At 47.4% G+C, this 18,892-nt stretch overlaps 1 protein-coding gene across 7 annotated transcripts in view; it reads left to right on the top strand.

The window, feature by feature from the left end:
• RALGPS1 (Ral GEF with PH domain and SH3 binding motif 1) overlaps window positions 1-18,892 on the top strand; it is a 2,625,553-nt gene that overhangs the window by 951,512 nt on the left and 1,655,149 nt on the right. For all 7 annotated transcript variants that reach the window (XM_069609374.1, XM_069609372.1, XM_069609376.1 and 4 more), the window contains one exon: window positions 14,815-14,898. In XM_069609374.1, the coding sequence (XP_069465475.1) occupies window positions 14,815-14,898 (84 nt within the window). The remainder of the gene's footprint in view (window positions 1-14,814; window positions 14,899-18,892) is intronic.

Raw genomic sequence — 18,892 nt, 5'->3', positions numbered from 1 at the left:
AGACTGCGGCCTGATTCTATTCATTCCAGTCCTTCTGCTTCTGCCCATGGGTCATCGTTTCCGTCAGTGCCACTTCTGAAGACAAAGCGCTCCTGTCATGGAAAAAAGATGTTTTGTGCGAGTAACGGCCGCCTGGAGTCGGCCGTGGAAGGGGGTATAGTGTCACGGCTCGCTCCCTTCACTCCCGTTCCCGCCACTTGGGGGCATGTTTTGGGGTTTCTTCCCTACTGGACATTTCCTCCGAACCTTATGCTACAGTGTCCTGATGAATTGGGAGCGCTAAAACCTTATTTCCCAAATTACTTCCCTTCCGGATCCATTCCAGGTTTTTGGCAGCCAGCATGCTACTGCTACTTTAATCAAATGACTATGCTTCCCAGAATGCCTGGCTCACTGCCTCACCTCCTCCCTTGCAGGACAAGGCTGGGTGGAGGATAGGCAACACCTGTGGCTGCAGGTGCAGCAGGCGACACGCCTGAGGGGTGTGCTCGTTAAGCAGCTTTAAAAGCCTCCGTTTGCTTCAGTCCAGCGCTGGTCATTGTTGCAGCGTTCCTGTCTTGACTGGTCCCTTGTTCCTGGTTCCTAGTTTTTGTGCCCAGTTTCTAGTTAGTGTTTCTTGTTCCTTGTCCTGGAATTCGTATTTGTATGCCTAATTGATTTCTGCCTTTTGGAAATCCCTTTCTCCCTTTCTCTGTCTGCGGGCAGCCTTTCTCTGAGCTTTCCTTTTGCTGTAGCTCAATTGCCTGTGTTCACTGTTTCCTAGAAATTGTCCTTTGCTACTGAAAGACTTGTTGCATTAATCTTTCCTTTACAGTTTTAGTTTCCTGCCTTTTCACCTTGGATGGGTGAGAAAGTTTCCCTTTTGATATCGTTTTCACTGCTCCTGATCCTTGCCTTCTATTGGGATCCATGCCATGTTTTCCTTTACACTTTTACATTCCTTTTCATATAGTGGTATACACGAGTCTTGGGTATTGAATGCACGTTGTTATATTCAAGGTTGTTTACTGTGTATTTTGTGCACATTTCCCCTGCCATATCCATCGCCTTCTTCCTTTCCTGACAGGGAGAGGGAGGTGGGAGGGCACAGTCCCTGAAACCCCTGGCTGTGCCTGGCAAACTTGATACCAGTGCTTGTCAGACCTTGCCTTCTAGCCTTGTGTCTGGCCAGAGTCCTTCTTGCAGAACCGCTGACTCCAGAATGCAGCTCACCAACAATGAATAACACTGCGACCGGAAGCACTGATGTCTAACCCGAGTCTCACCCCTGGTGTACCTTCGAGATTACTGGCAAAAACACCACCTTCTCAAAACTGCAGGAAAACGACATGCGCGGCCAACGCCAGCAGGACCGGGCTACAGAAGCCCCACAAATGCCTGCCACCGAAGAAGTGGGTGGGGCCAAGTGAGGCATTTGAAACTATGGGTCAGTGTAACCCAACGCCAGGGGTAAAGGAAGGAAGGGATTAGCCCAAGAGGTCAGATGCTAGCAGGGAACAGTGGGAAGAGGGGGAGGGTGGTTGTCAAGAAGGAAGGCCTGGGTATCAAAACTCTGCTCTCTAGCACCACTGAAGGATGTCAGGGTGAGGTCAGGAGGAGAGTTGGTGGACTGAGAGACCAGGCAGAGGACTGAGAGACCAGGCAGAGAGGACAGAGATTAGAGCAGAGTATTGGGAAAGACTGCACCTAAGGTATTGCACCTGAAAGAGAGTGGTACCAAGTGAGAGAGAGCGGAGTGGGTGTTGGAAGAGTGGGTGTTGGAAGACGTGGGAGATTGGAGGGTGAAATCAGAAGGCGGGGTTGATGCACACAGAGAGAAATGGAGAGTGGGAGTGTGAATGAAAGGAATCAGAGACAGGTGCAGAGGGGGAGGTTGGAGAATAGGAGGGAGAGAGAGGAGGAGAGGGAGGAGATTGGAGGGATAGAGAAGGAGAGAATTGGTGGAGACAAAGCAGGGAGTGAGAGGAGTAAGTGAGTGAGAAAGATCAGAGGGGTGGATCAGCAGAGAGAGGTGGGAGGTTGTGATAGGAGCGAGTAGAATAAAGAGAAGGGAGGAGTAGAAGGTGGAGAGGAAGGGGGAGGAAGGGAATAGGATGGAGAGAGAGAGAGAGATGAAACACTGGAGAGGGAGAGATGTCAGACAGGAGAGGGAGAGAAAAGGGAAGTTGGTAGTAGAGAAAGGGGGAAAGGAGGCAGGACAAGAGCAGGGAGAGAGAAAGAGAGAGAGAGGTGATAGTGGGAGAGAGAGCAAGAGAGAGAGGTAATAGTGGGAGAGAAAGAGAGGGGGGAGAGATACTGTGAGAGAGAGAGAGAGAGAGAGAGAGAGAGAGAGAGAGAGAGAGAGAGAGAGAGAGAAAGGCGATGGGGGAGAGCGAGAGCAGAGATAGTGGAAGACAGAGAGAGGTGATAGTGAGAGAGAGAGAGAGAGAGAGAGAGAGAGATGAGATAGTGGGGAGAGAGAGAGAGGTGATAGTGGGAGAGAGGAGATAGTGGGAGACAGAGGTGATAGTGGGAGAGAGGGACGCGATAGTGGGGAGAGAGAGGTGATAGTGGGAGAGAGAGGAGATAGTGGGAGAGAGAAAGGTGTTAGTGGGAGAGAGAGAAAGAGAAAGAGAGAAGAGATAGTGGGAGACAGAGAGAGAGAGGTGATAGTGGGAGAGAGAGAGAGGGCGAGAGAGGATATAGTGGGAGAGAGAGTGAGGAGATAGTGGGGGAGAGAGAGAGGAAAGTGTGGGCGAGAGAAAGGTGATAGTGGGGGAGAGAGAGAGCGGAGATAGTGGGAGACATAGGAGATAGTGGGGGAAGAGAGAGAGGTGATAGTGGGGGAGAGAGAGGAGATAGTGGGAGACAGGGAGAGAGAGGTGATGGAGGGCGAGAGAGAGAGAGGATATAATGGGAGAGAGAGAGGTGATAGTGGGAGATAGAGACGAGATAGTGGGGAGAGAGAGAGGTGATAGTGGGAGAGAGAGAGGAGATAGTGGGAGAGAGAGGTGTTAGTGTTAGTGGGAGAGAGAGAGAGAAAGAGAAAGAGCGAAGAGATAGTGGGAGACAGAGAGAGAGAGGTGATAGTGTGGAGAGAGAGAGCACGAGGGAGGAGATAGTGGGAGAGAGAGAGAGTTAATAGTGGGGGAGAGAGAGAGGAGATAGTGGGAGAGAAAGTGAGGAGATAGTGGGGAGAGAGAGAGAGGTGATAGTGGTGGAGAGAGAGAGCGGGGATAGTGGGAGAGAAAGTGAGGAGATAGTGGGGGGGAGAGAGAGAGGTGATAGTGGGGGAGAGAGAGGTGATAGTGGGGGAGAGAGAGAGCGGGGATAGGTGGAGAGAGAGGAGATAGTGGGGGGAGAGAGCGGGGATAGGTGGAGAGAGAGGAGATAGTGGGGGAGAGAGAGCGGGGATAGGTGGAGAGAGAGGAGATAGTGGGGGGAGAGAGAGAGGTGATAGTGGGGGAGAGAGAGGTGATAGTGGGAGACAGCGAGAGAGAGCTGGTGGTGGGAGAGAGAGAGAGAGGAGATAGTGGGAGAGAGAGAGAGAGAGGAGATAGTGGGAGAGATAGAGAGAGAGAGAGAGAGAGAGAGAGAGAGATAGTGGGAGAGAGAGAGAGAGAGAGGGGGGGGGCACCTCTGACACATGATATTTTCAGGCATCAGTAGAGTAGCAGCCCCTAGAGCAGGGGATCTGCAACCTTTGTCCTTCTAGTTGTTTGAGACTACAACTCCCATCAGCAACATAGTGGATCAATGGTGAGGGACTATGGTTGTGGTAGTCCAAAACAAGTGGAGAGCCACAGATTGCAGAATCCCTCCCCTTGAGACACCCCAGAACTACTAGGACAGCTACATCTGCAGCCGTCAGTACCTCACTTCAGTGTAGACAGTAGAGGTTACATGGCAGGCACTAGTCTTACGTTAGAGTCAGCTGGGGAGTAGGAAGCCTGGGGCAGGGTGGCGGGAGGACGCGGAAGGCGGAGGCATAGTCTGGCCTTCCTCAACTGTGTCATCAGCCAAACAAATACAACCACTCAACTATAGAACCGAATCCCTGAATTATTGAAGTGACATTATTTAACTGGTCACTATTTTCCTTGTGTTTTTAATGCATGCGTTTTTTACTAACTCAACTTTTATTTTGTTAAGGAAATGAGTCGTCCTTGTATGTGAGAGAGCGGGATCCTTTGTACAGTGTGCACTGTGAATTCAATCCTTTCTAGGCGCTGTTCATCAGTGCAGGAGTGTGGAGGGGGTGGGGAGGGGGCACCAGGTTTAGATGTAAAAAAAATACTGTTTTAAGTTCTGCCGATGGCTGACCGCAAGTCTGAGATCCAGAGGAAGTGTTTTCTGTTGGCGCAGGCCCAAGAGGCCAACACCACTGATGCCCACCGTAACTGGTACAGGGAACCTGGCATGAGCCAAAGATCAAAGTGGCCAAGTTCTTCAGACCCCAGCCTGTCCTCTAGTGCCTCGAATAGAACTGCTTCTGCACAGTGCGAGTTCCTTTCCTGTTTTACATTCATTTCCAGCCTCATCCAAAAGGAGATGAATCCGGGAACAGCAGTTTCCTGCGACTGATCCCCTCAAAGGCTGGCATCACAGGTGTGCTTCCTGCAGCAAGGCTGGCGGATTGCCAGTACGCCCTCCCCCTTCTTCGCAGGCGCGTGACAGGTTCCAATGCCTACTTAAGTGCCTGGCGTGCGTCCCACCGCGCACGGGTTCCCTTTGCAAGTGACCCCACGAGTAGCCTCTGTTGAGACGCAGAGCTTTGATTGTCACCCGATTTCAGTAGGATGTATACCACTAACTGATTTTCAAGTCTTCCACTTTGGGCGTCATGTGTTTCGGCGGGGGGGGAGGAGAGGGGGGGTTGTGTAGGGGCGCTGGGGACATAGAATACATTTCTATGGCTGGGGATATAAATTGATTTGGCACGTTAGCGTATTATAAATCTAGGGGCACAGTGTACCTACTGCACCTGGGGCCAGATTTCAGAAACTTTGCACCGGTGCAAGTGTACAGTTGCACGGTATTAGCACTAGAGCAAACTTTGCCCTATTTCGAAGATGACTGCGACATACTAGAAAACCATTGCACCATGACAAGTGCAGTTTGGCATAGTATTAGCACCAGGGCAAAAATTGCCCGAATGCAGGAAAGATACATTTTTGATGCATTTTTTCACCAGGGCAGTTCTCTCGTGAAACAGGGGCAGAAGGAGGAAACAAATCCTGATGCTTTTACCGCATGAACTGAAATCTGCAAAATACCACCTGCTGTGTAATAAGGGGCAACGTGGTAGGATTTCATACTGTCTACCCATAGCAAGGCCATTTGAGTATGTTTTCTGTTTTTATAGCGATGTGGTCCAATAACAGCTTTCCAACATTAATAATGCATATTTCCCTGCCACACTATACTTGAGAGTTGTATAAAATGGTCCTCAAGATAACCACTGCCCACCTTAGGTCTCACTAATGATCCTGCCGGAAGCACACCAGGATCCCATTAGTAATTGATAAATTCATTCAGTGAAAAAACTTCATTTGAAGCACAGTTATGATGAAACAATTGGATGTGACGAAACCCTGGAAGTTCAGTGGAAACAAACTTGAGTTAAAGTGGCGTTAACGTACAGATTTAATGCCACAAACCCCTGAAATTCAGCAGGTGTTGGAAGCTGCGCCACCTTAACTGGCCCCCATTGTGATGCCCCTGAGTACACGGATGACATCACAAATGACATCACTGAGGACATCACCTATGAGATCACTTACGGTCTCATCAATCATATCGCCGGTACAGCAGATCAGGCCTGCAAGTAACAGAGATGCAACATTTAAAAAGCGTTATTCTGCATATTAGGCTGTATTCAATTGCAAGGCTTGTTTGCATTTAAAAATACTGTCCATTTACAGCCATGATATTCTTACACACCAGAGTTACTCTGTATTGAATGAGCATTTACCATGACACAATACTTTAGTACCTTTATCACTGTCCTAAAAACATTACCGTATGCCAAGAAGACATTTGGGTAGTACAATTATGACTCTGCACCTGTCCACCGAAGAATACAACATACATGAGAGGGAAGAGTTTCTGAAATGATCCTATCTTCTGTTACCACTGCATAACCATCATTGTTTACCACACCGCCGAAATCGTAATGAGGCCCACTGTGCCGCAATTATAGTATCACGCACACCTCTCCCGCTGGTAGTTGACAGAGCACCCGATGGCCCACGAGCCACCCTCTCACATTCAGGCAATGTCTGAAGACAAGATGCAGATATGTGGAAGGAAGATGGCTGCCATGCGCGGAGACTGAGGTTCTGTGATCCTAAGCGCTGCATGGATGAGCTGCCCTTGACATCATTCATTCAGGTATGCTTCAGAGAGAGCAGGTCAGAAACTTCCAAGCTTAAAATATGTGGAAATAATTCCCTACTTTAGGAAATCAAAATACTTCCATGCTTAATATTCTGAGAGCAGATAACGTCCGTGGCCAAAATAGAGGTGTCAGTTGTTTGGCAAAAAGACAAACTAGCAATTTGGATTTGTAAAAAGTTTCAGTCTGGTGATAGAAATGGAGGGAAAAACTGTTTTTCCTGTGAAAAATGTCTATCCACTTGGGCTGTAACATGACATTAACCTATTCTCGTGGTACCTTGACAAGGCTTATTTTGTCATAAACATCTCGCTCCACATGGGCTTGGGGGTCCTCCGAATTACCAGTAACAGTCTCCACAGGAACTGGCAGTAGTATCCATGTTTCTAATCAGGTGTTTAAGAGTTTGAATCTCAGGGTCACCTTTTCATCTTGGGGCTGGTGGGATACAGGGGTATCAGGCAATATTATCCCCATATATATGGTCGCGGTATATAATATCGCCGGGAAAAGTTTGTGGCGATATTATATGGGTGACAATATATAAAGGGTTTGGGGTTGCGGGGGTGTCCCGAGCATGTTCCATGCAATAATGTCCCAGCAAAAAACGGCCATTTTTCTGCGTCATTTTTGCATGGTGATATTTTTGAGGGGACATTATTACATGGAACCGATAAAGGGCACCTATTAACTCACCCAGGATGTCAAACGAATGCAGTGGATAGCGCAAAAAACAACTTGGGGTCTGTCCTTTCTACCCTGACTACTAGTAAGGGGGATCATTAATATTTCCCTCTCTTGTCTCCATAGATGTTATTAATTCACTCTAAGGCTGGTGGTGTGAGGAATTCGACCATCCGCACGGGGAGAGTGCGCTTGCCTGGGCTATTGGTTTCTTTGATTAATGAAAAGGAATGATGGGAGACCAACCTCTGAGAAATGTGTGCGGCCATTCCGCACCCATTTCATCTGCTTCACACACAAAACACATTGGGCCTCATTACGACCCTGGCGGAGAACCATGGTGCAATTTGCACCATGGTCCATGGCGCAAAGCTGCCAACTCCGCCATGGGGGTTGGCGGACTTACCGCCCCATTCCGACCTTGGCGGGGCGGTAAGTCCCCAATCCCCATTTACCCTTCCCCATTCCCATTTTTGCCCCATAGGGTATAATGGGAGTGGGGAAGGCGTTAATTACGCCACCGTAAATTACGGTGGCGTAATTAACAACAAGTCCCGTAGCGCCATGGATTTTTCCGCCTGCAAAAAGCAGGCGTAAAAATCACCATGGCGCTACGGGAACTCGTAGTCAGGCGGAAAGGGGCGCCATGGTTTACGCTGGCATAAACCCCTTTCCACCAGGGTCGTAATGAGGGCCATAGTCACATTTACTCCGGGAAGACACAGCCTACAGGTGCCATTTCCCTGTCATATTCAGCTGGAATGTGACAGCCCGGGGTACAGCAAAGCATTCCAAGAAGGGGGAAGGCACGCCTTCCTCTAGCCATGAGCATCCTAATTTAAATAGCAATGGCTCCATGGATCTGCATTCCTTTTGTCTTGTCCGGCTGGTGGCAGTCCATACTAACAAGATAATTGAAGCAAACCTAGAGGATAGTCTTGGTTGCTGGACAAGACAACAGGAGGGTGAGGCTAATGCCCCTTTGATATGCAATGTGTCCACTTAAAGCTAATTCCCACCTCTCTGCATTAAAGGCAGTGAATGGCCTGTCTGGTGTTTTTGTAGTTCGCACCTTTCTCATGCAAACTTTCCGGCCGCGGCAAAATCAGCCACACTCAATTTCCTTAGTCTGAAGGGATATGGGTCCAGAAGAAAGAGGTCTTCCATCAATTGCTTCTACAGGTTGCAGGACGTTCCGGGATTCGTAAGGAATATGATGTTTAAGGACCCATTTCTGATCTATGAATATTCCCATGGCCCCACAGTCCACTAGTGCCAGAATAGGGTAGGATTCCTTCTTGGATGACGATAGAAAAGCCTGTAAGACTACCAGGGAGTTTTGTCCAGGAGAGTTCAAGGATGGTATAGATGTGGAGCCTGCGTCTCTCTCCCGAAACTGAGCTCCATCTAGGATCGGGAGCTGGCGTTTCCCAAACGCCGTGGAGGGGCTAAGGGACATTCTCTGACTAAATGCTTGTCCGAGGCACAGTACATGCATAAGCCAGTATGGATCCTTCTCAGCCTTTCTTGGGGGGATATGGGTCCACGGAAGGCCCCTAGCTGCATGAGTTCGGGATCATTTGTAGGAACAGGAGAATCTTTGGATTTTGAACGGCCCACAAAAGGATTTTTTTGGATGGTTGACTTGGTCTTCCTTTTCTCTGCCCTTCTTTCCTGGATGTGGAAGTCAATCTGTAGAGCAAGATCCATAAGTGCCTGGTAAGAACTAGGACGTGCTATTCTGGCTAATTCATCCTTAACATCTTCATTTAGCCCTCTTCGAAAGAGGGTGAAGCAAGCTTCAGAAGGCCAACCCGCTTCTTTAGCCAATTGCTTGAATTGAGTTACGTAGGTGAGCATGTCCTGAGAGCCTTGCTGGAAATCTAGTAAACGCTCTTGAGCACTAAAGACCTGTTCTGGGCGGTCAAACATATTCTTTAGTGCTTGAATGAATCCATCATAATCATCCAAAAGGGAATCTCCAGTGTTAACTAATGGTGTGGCCCAGGCTAAGGCATTCCTGGAGAGGTGAGAAATAATAAAGCCCACTTTAGCCCTGGGGGTGGAAAAATAATAAGGTTTAAAGGTAAAGTGGACCAAACAACAATCCAGGAATCCTCGGAGGGTTTTTGCACAGCCGTCATATTTGTCAACCATGCCGCCCAATATCACGCTGTCCTTTGAGGCAATGTCACATGAAAGTACCAATTGTTTCAGCGCAGCGTTCTCCGCTTTCAAGTTCTGTACTTCGGTCGATAGTTCTTGCATGCCACGCATAAGATCCTGGATGGCCGCCTCCATGTCTGTATCGACTTCGGTCAGGTGGCTTCTCAATCTGTCACAGGTTTCCCCCCTTCTCACCTGTCTATGTTGCCTGATGTCCTCTTTAGGTGGAGTCTTCTTTCGTATGGTTGGGAACTTTGATAAGCCGGCCGTCCTCGGCTTCCAGACTACGTTCAGCTTCGATGTCCAGGATCACGGGAAACTCCGGGAATATTCAAGAAGGAGTAGGGGGGGAAGAGGAAGCGACGCAAGGATTCCGGGAAGTTAGGAAAGAGGAAGAAGTGGGGAGAAGGGAATCCAGGGGCCAGGGGATAGCAAGTAGCACTAGAGAAGGTTCAGAGCACACGTCCGATCACAGCTAGTAGCAGCGTTGAGACGGGCGGGGCCGCAGGGGTGTGGCTTCTTTATAGAGGACGCTGCGTAGAACGTGAAGACTGGCGAGCAGCGTTCTGATCTTGCCGCCATGTTGGTAGCATTATGGAGTGTAAGGCTCGACGTGTCAGGGACCAGGAGGCCCAGAAGGGGCGAGTTCAATGGTTCATGACACATCCACTGGTTTATTTCTGTGAAGCAGTTGGTGAGTGTTGGGATTTGTTCTTTGCTGGTGTTAATTCTGGAGATGATTTCAGTGTTATCTGCGTAGTTGTAGCAGGATTATGATGGAGATGGATTGAGGGAAGTACGACCCCAGTGGCCATTGCAAAATGCAACAGTGCTGCCCAGCATCCAGGTCCTGTATTCACAGGGAGGACAGTGTATTGTGGGAGGACCAGTCTGTGAGTGCAATTAATGAGAAGTTCCGGCCTAGGAATGCCTGAATGTCTGAGTTTCAGGCAAGTACTCAAGAACAGCTACACATTGGCCTGCAGGAACCGTAAGGGTGGAGAGCCTAGGGGTCTTCTCATTTTGGCAGGCCTCCATCCCTTCACCCACATCTTTCCTGGAGACATAGTAAAGATAACAGGCCCTAATGAGCCATCACCTAACATGCTCATTTTATATTTCCATCCCTGAAATAAGGGGAAAAATGCAAAACTTCACAAAAACAATCAGTGTTAACACAGGCATGCAACACAAGCAGGGCTATGAAATGACCCTATATCGATGGTGCCCTCCCCTGCCCCTAGTATGCCCAGTGGCCAGACCATATGTAGGGAAAATAAGCAAAAGTGGAGTGCAGTTATGAGGGCATTCCTCGATGAATCCATAACGCCCTCACAACTGCGCTTGACATGTCCTATGTTTGCTTTCTCTTAGGTCAGGGGGTTTCAAACAGTGGCTCAACAGATGTATTTGACTGTGACTCCCATGACCTCTCAATATTGACTGTGCTAGCTAGGGTTGATAGGAGTTGTAGTCCAAAACATCCAGAGAGCCAAATGTTGCAGAACCCTGCCTGGGGCGCAGATGTAGCATCTACAGGCAAGGGCAGGTGCATTGTACATTCTGCACAAGTCGCAAATAGTGCACTCCTGCAAATGCAGTTTACCTGGAGGTTTTATTCTGGGTCATTCCTATGTGATAGCGGGTGGATTTCTTTAGGTTTTGTTACCGGAAGACTAGGACTTCCGTGGCTGAATGAAGGTTGTGCTAGGATCGTTATGGGGAGATCTTTTAACACTCAGGTAAAAGGTCGGCAGAATCCGAGGTTTGATACTTTTTATTGGACTTACTAAAGATATTATTCTGGGACGTTACAGGCATTAGCGTTGGAAGTCTCATAGCTTCTTCACCAGATTGTGGTCATAGGATAAAATGACAAGTGACCTTTTCTCTGCAACCTTTTCTCTGGTAAAAGTTACAAAACGTATGGCTTGTCTCTTTTCTGCCTTTGTAATTTGTATATATTCTGGCCAGTTAGAAGGAGTCGGACACATTAGGAACATTTTGATTGATGTTTAATAAAATGATAAGAATAAGGCCTACTAGAGGGTATCCCTGCCTATCTAAATAAACTAAAGGTGCTCGTTGATCGTCAGGAAGTCCCAAATAAATATGTCCATGGTCTAAACTAACTCTAACTGTCCCAACCACTATGTTAGCTGATTTTATTGAGACCAAGAGAATGGGCATCATTTTGGGTCTAGCGGTAAGCCTTCCGGTGATACTGGCGGCTTGCCACGAGACCCGAAAGAAATTACCGGCGCCTCACTTCCCGGTAACACTGGGGTATTACAACCCCGGCGGCCGGGAAGTCAGGCGCCAGTAATTTTGTAAGTCCCCATTCCCATTGAGTCCCATTGAGTCCCATCGGACTCAATGGGAAGGGGGACCACGGAAGCACCGGCAACGCTAATAATGGTGCCGGTGCTTCCATGAAACCGTGCTGATCCGCCCGCCGGGTCTGACCCTGGTTAGCGGGACGGTACCCGCCCGCAGAGTTGTACTGTGCCGGTCCGGTAACAACGGTGCTGATACGCTTACCAGCACCGTTGTTACCGGACCGGCAGCAGAGTCTCTTTGAACAATCTCTTGACACCTCCTGGATACGTTCTTGTAATTCGTTCAGAACAGACTTAGGTTTTGTTTCCCCTTTAGGGATACGTTTTTGAGAGTTCTCCTTTATACATTTCCTTATACTCTGGGATAAACTCGTATTCCTCTCCGAGTCTTGTACACCAAATTTTCTTAGTTTGATTATACCTTGTTGCCATGAGTTCTTTCCCCTCTCCTAGGTTTTCTGACTCTGATTGTCTCTCCTCTTATCTTATTCATAGGATATATTGATTTCCCATTCATAATAACTGGACGTTATCTCTGGCTTCCTCCACTCTTTACTCTCCCACCTCTTCCCATGTTATAAGTGCCCAGTCTCTAAATACTTGCACTTGTGGTTTATTCGTTATTCTCCTTATTGTGGTTTTTCACAGCTCCAGTTTTATATTCAGCATCTCGTTTGTCTCACTGGGACGAGTACATAACGGAGCCCCGGCGGCCTCCCGCTGCTCCAGTTCTCCCTGTTAACTCTTACTGTGCAGGGGAACGTGGTAGGGCCCGGCACACGATCAGGCCCTCTCCTTCTACTTAGGATTTTGTGCTTCTCTGTGTCGTCGGCTTCCCGGCATTTCATGGTGTTCAGCACTAGGATCTATAGAAAAGGTGCAAAAGACAGTGGTTCATGAGTTTTTAGGAACATATTTGATCTTTGAGAAGTGAACACATCGTGTACATGTGTAATAGGCTAACACAGGTGAAGCTTTGCTGACTTAAAGACAAATATATCTTAGTTTGCAAGGCCTTAACCAGATGTGAGAGTTTATATCGTACCTGGCACTATACAGAAGGGTGCCATGGTTTCTAAATGGAACATCCTCCTTTCCTTTATTTTCCAGGTCTAGCCGTATCAAAGACTATGGGCCTCATTACGACCCTGGCGGTAATGCTTTTTTACCGGGTCCAAGAAAAGGGCAAGAACCGGGTTATGCTGACCTTGGTGGACCCAGTAATTGCCCTTTTCTTGGACCCGGTAAAAATCAATCCCCATTTCATGGGAATGGGGAGGATGCTAACAACGGACCCGTTAATGAAGGACCCGTTTATAGTATCCTGGCCTGCTAGCGGTTCCCGCTTTTCACGTCTGGTCAGACCAGATGTGAACAGCGGGATCCGCTAGCAGGCCTCATAATCGGGCATCCCGAGATGAACGGTGCCGGTCCCGTACCGGCACCGTTCATTACGGGAGCGCCAGGGCCCTAATGAGGCCCTATATAATTGAAGACCTTTCAAGCCAATAGGGAGCACATTTAATTTTCCTTTGGCCAAAATGAGCCATTATTGTGAGTCATTAAGAGCGGTCGATGCCTTAATATCTGAAGATTGACATCACTTCCTGTTGCACTCACAGAAGCTCGGCATCATCCATCTCTCTGCGAGCTCACTGCAAGTCCACTTCCGGTGGCCGTGAGCTGTTTATGTGTCCCGCCTCCTCTTACAAGAGCTGTGATATTTTAAGCCAAGTGTTTGCCCCCTTGAGTTTTACCCTTAAAAAAAGAAAAAAAATGCTTTTAAATAGCAGATATCCCTGCGCAGCCCCGCGATGCGCTGAACTTTGTTGCTGGCTTGTTTCTTTCTGTTTTGACCTGTGACTTTTCAAATACAGATACACTATGGGCCTAGAAAGGTCGCTGTTTTGTTCTCCCCTGTTTCCCCTCCCTTGCCTTGTCGCGCTCTGAAACACTTGTGTACGAGCGCGATAGAAAAAAAATATCAATCAATCAATCTGGATTTACATTTCTGTAGTTCCCAAAATGTTTTCGCCCTGCAAGTTGTATTCATTAAGTCAGCTCCAAATAAAATCTTCACCTATATATCGAGGTTTGCTAAGAATTTGGTGTGTGGTCAAAAGGAGTCATTTGTGTTGAGTTAACACCATGTTTACATCGATGCTGCATTACAGAAAGTCTACAGGACACTATGGTGTACTATGCTGTACACTTGCATAAACCCAGTCCTGCCCAGTGAAGCAGATGTGTGTTCTATACATGCAGGGTTGTGCAACTACAGGCTTCAAGGGCTGGAATCCTAACCGGTTTTCAAGATATCCCTCATTAATGTTCATGTTGAAAAATGTGCATACATTTAGAATCATTGTATGCAAACTTATCTCATGACTATTAATGAGGGCTATCCTGAAAACCTGGCATGGATCTGGCCCTTGAGGCCTGGAGTTGGACAACCCTATTTTAGAGGTCCTGCACTCAGTGACGCTGCAAGAGAAGAGCATTTGTCAGTGTGGGTTATCAATGGAAAGGTCTCAACATACCACTGAGGAGAGCTTTTACCCCCACTTCTAGAGTGTAGCTCTGCAAATGTTACAGGAGAGGGAGAAGTGTTTATTCACGATGTGCATACATGCCTGCACAGGAGGAGTCTTTATGGCAGCACATCCTGGAAACACATGCAGGGTAAGGAAAGTTGGCCGATGTATGACAGAAGCACATATTTCAATAGGCCACCTACTCTTCTCGGCTTCTGTTATCCCCTCCTAGCGACAGCCAGTTTTTCACATAACCGGGTACTGCAAAACGAGGGAAGACCCCCCACAACCTCTATTTAACCACATCTTAAAGCTATTATAACCTCAGATTAAAAAAATATATATTTTAGTCTACAGGTGTATTCTAGATTTCATGCCTAAATTCTCAAACGTGGCATATTTCTACTGCACGTTTCTTACTTGCCTTTTGTCGGGTCACATGGAATGAACATGTTGCTGGTGTGTGTTGAAATGAAAAGAGCTCAAAAATGCAATATACCCTTCATGCTGCAAACGTAGATAGGTGTGAACTCCACCAAGTCATCTTCATATCTTCTCTTTGAGTCCTCAATTTAACACATTTACCTTGTTTCTTCGCTTAATTTTATAAGTGTGTTGGTAGAATACATTTATGCTACAACATTCCAAATTGCTTTTTCACAATATTTAATGGCTCATAATCCGAACTCACAATCTGTATTAATTTGTTTTTTAGGAACTAACCAGCTGTGGGTGGAATAGAAAAGAGAAACACAGTTTGGCCCCCAATGTTGTTGCCTTTACGAGAAGGTTTAACCAGGTACGGTTGATGTTTTTTATTTTCATTGAAATGCTCTGAAGTATTTTTTGTTTTCATGGGAGGAACAAGGTTGACGATTAATAGGTTTGAAGTTGTGATGCTAGTGAGAACTGCAAAGAAGAAACTGAGAATGTGCATGAACAGTTCACAGGCAGCCGGCTCCAGGTGCTTCCCTTCTGTTGTGATCATTGCAACCATGTGGGTGAGGAGAAATAAATGGTATCCTATGACATTGACTCACGAGGAGAAAGAAATGGTATCCAATGACATTGACTCGCGAGGAGAAAGAAATGCTATCCCATGACATTGACTCGCAAGGAGAAAGAAATGCTATCCCATGACATTGACTCGCAAGGAGAAAAAAATGATATCCCATGACATTGACTCGCGAGGAGAAAGAAGTGCTATCCCATGACATTGACTCGCAAGGAGAAAGAAATGCTATCCCATGACATTGACTCGCAAGGATAAAGAAATGCTATCCCATGACATTGACTCGCGAGGAGAAAGAAATGATATCCCATGACACTGACTCGCGAGGAGAAAGAAATGATATCCCATGACATTGACTCGCAAGGAGAAAGAAATGCTATCCCATGACATTGACTCGCGAGGAGAAAGAAATGCTATCCCATGACATTGACTCGCAAGGAGAAAGAAATGATATCCCATGACATTGAATCGCGAGGAGAAAGAAATTGTATCCCATGACATTGACTCGCGAGGAGAAAGAAATTGTATCCCATGACATTGACTCGCGAGGAGAAAGAAGTGCTATCCCATGACATTGACTCACAAGCAGAAAGAAATTATATCCCATGACATTGACTTGTGAGGAGAAAGAAATGCTATCCCATGACATTGACTCGCGAGGAGAAAGAAATGATATCCCATGACATTGTGCCTCATTACGGCCCAGGCGGAATGGGTTTAATGGCGCCAGTAAAGGTGCCGGTGCCGTTAAACCCATTCCACCCTATTACGAGGTTCCCTTGTGGGAACCGGTCAGGAAGTCTGGTCAGACCAGACATTCTTTGCGGGTCCCGCAAGTGGACCAGGGAGCTAACAACAGGCCCATTGTTAGCTCCTTTCCCATTCCCATTGAGCCCTATAGGGGCTCAAATGGGAATGGGGATGGGTAAATTGAATGAGGAATTACTGGGTCCTCCAGGGTTGGAATGGCCCGGTAATTCCTCATTCAACGAACCTGTAACCGAGTTTGGAGGCAGCCATGCTGCAAATAGCGGCATGGATACCTCCAAACTCGTAATGAGGCCCATTGACTCGCGAGGAGAAAGAAATGGTATCCCATGACATTGACTCGCGAGGCGAAAGAAATGGTATCCCATGACATTGACTCGCGAGGAGAAAGAAATGGTATCCCATGACATTGACTCGCGAGGAGAAAGAAGTGCTATCCCATGACATTGACTCGCGAGGAGAAAGAAATGCTATCCCATGAAATTGACTCGCGAGGAGAAAGAAATGCTATCCCATGACATTGACTCGCGAAGAGAAAGAAATGATATCCCATGACATTGACTCACGAGGAGAAAGAAATGCTATCCCATGACATTGACTCACGAGGAGAAAGAAATGCTATCCCATGACATTGACTCGCGAGGAGAAAGAAAGGATATCCTATGACATTGACTCGCGAGGAGAAAGAAATGCTATCCCATGACATTGACTCGCGAGGAGAAAGAAAGGATATCCCATGACATTGACTCACGAGGAGAAAGAAAGGATATCCCATGACATTGACTCGCAAGGAGAAAGAAATGGTATCCCATGACATTGACTCGCGAGGAGAAAGAAATGGTATCCCATGACATTGACTGGCGAGGAGAAAGAAATGATATCCCATGACATTGACTCGCGAGGCAAAAGAAATGATATCCCATGACATTGACTCACGAGGAGAAAGAAATGCTATCCCATGACATTGACTCACGAGGAGAACGAAATGATATCCCATGACATTGACTCGCGAGGACAAAGAAATGCTATCCCATGACATTGACTCGCGAGGAGAAAGAAATGCTATCCCATGACATTGCCTCGCGAGGAGAAAGAAATGCTATCCTATTACATGGACTCGCGAGGAGAAAGAAATGATATCCCATGACATTGACTCGTGAGGAGAAAGAAATGGTATCCCATGACTTTGGGCCTCATTACGACCCTGGCGGTAAGGGGTTTACGCCAGCGTTAGCTGCGCCGACCCCTTACCGCCAACTACGAGTTCCCAAAGCGCCATGGTCACTTTTCCGCCCGCTTTTTGCGGGCGTAAAAATCCATGGCGCTATGGGACCTTGGTGTTAATTACGCCACCGTAATGTACGGTGGCGTAATTAACGCCTTCCCCACTCCCATTGAGCCCTATGGGGCCGAAATGGGAATGGGGAAGGGTAAATGGGTCAATGGGGACTTACCGCCCCGCCAACCTCGGAATGGGGCGGTAAGTCCACCATCCGCCATGGCGTAAACGGACTTTACGCCATGGCCGAAAAGTCCGTCGATGGCGGAAAAAATCCGCCAGGGTCGTAATGAGGGCCATTGACTCATGAGGAGAAAGAAATGCTATTCCATTACATTGACTCACGAGGAGAAAGAAATGCTAACCCATGACATTGACTCACGAGGAGAAAGAAATGCTATCCCATGACATTGACTCGCAAAGAGAAAGAAATGCTATCCCATGACATTGACTCGTGAGGTAATGAAATGCGATCCCATGACATTGACTCGCAAGGAGAATGAAAGGATATCCCATGACATTGACTCACAAGGAGAAAGAAATGCTATCCCATGACATTGACTCGCAAGGAGAAAGACAGGATATCCCATGACATTGACTCGCAAGGAGAAAGAAATGCTATCCCATGACATTGACTCGCAAGGAGAAAGACAGGATATCCCATGACATTGACTCGCGAGGAGAAAGAAATGCTATCCCATGACATTGACTCGCGAGGAGAAAGAAATGCTATCCCATGACATTGACTCGCGAGGAGAAAGAAATGGTATCCCATGACATTGACTCGCAAGGAGAAAGAAATGCTATCCCATGACATTGACTAGCGAGGAGAAAGAAATGCTAGCCCATGACATTGACTCGCGAGAAGAAAGAAATTATATCCCATGACATTGACTCGTGAGGAGAAAGAAATGCTATCCCATGACATTGACTCGCGAGGAGAAAGAAGTGCTATCCCATGACATTGACTCGCAAGGAGAAAGAAAGGATATCCCATGACATTGACTCGCGAGGAGAAAGAAATGATATCCCATGACATTGACTCGCAAGAAGAAAGAAAGGATATCCCATGACATTGACTCGCGAGGAGAAAGAAATGATATCCCATGACATTGACTCGCGAGGAGAAAGAAAGGATATCCCATGACATTGACTCGCGAGGAGAAAGAAATGGTATCCCATGACATTGACTCGCGAGGAGAAAGAAATGGTATCCCATGACATTGACTCGCGAGGAGAAAGAAATGGTATCCCATGACATTGACTCACGAGGAGAAAAAAATGGTATCCCATGAGACATTGACTCGCAAGGAGAAAGAAATGCTATCCCATGACATTGACTTCCGAGGAGAAAGAAATGATATCCCATGACATTGACTCTTGAGGAGAAAGAAATGCTATCCCATGAAATTGACTCGCGAGGAGAAAGAAATGATATCCCATGACATTGGGCCTCATTACAACCCAGGCGGAATGGGTTTAACGGCGCCAGTAAAGGTGCCGGTGCCGTTAAACCCATTCCGACCTATTACGAGGTTCCCTTGCGGGACCCGCTCTGGAAGTCTGGTCAGACCAGACGTTCTTTGCGGGTCCCGCAAGTGGACCAGGTAGCTAACAACGGGCCCATTGTTAGCTCCCTCCCCATTCCCATTGAGCCCTATAGGGGCTCAAATAGGAATGGGGATGGGTAAATTGAATGAGGAATTACCGGGTCCTCCAGGGTTGGAATGGCCC

Source organism: Ambystoma mexicanum, chromosome 8 (genome assembly GCF_040938575.1).
Source record: "Ambystoma mexicanum isolate Mex_15411 chromosome 8, UKY_AmexF1_1, whole genome shotgun sequence".
Taxonomy (NCBI): Eukaryota; Metazoa; Chordata; class Amphibia; order Caudata; family Ambystomatidae; genus Ambystoma; species Ambystoma mexicanum.
This window is presented reverse-complemented; position numbering and strand designations above follow the sequence as displayed.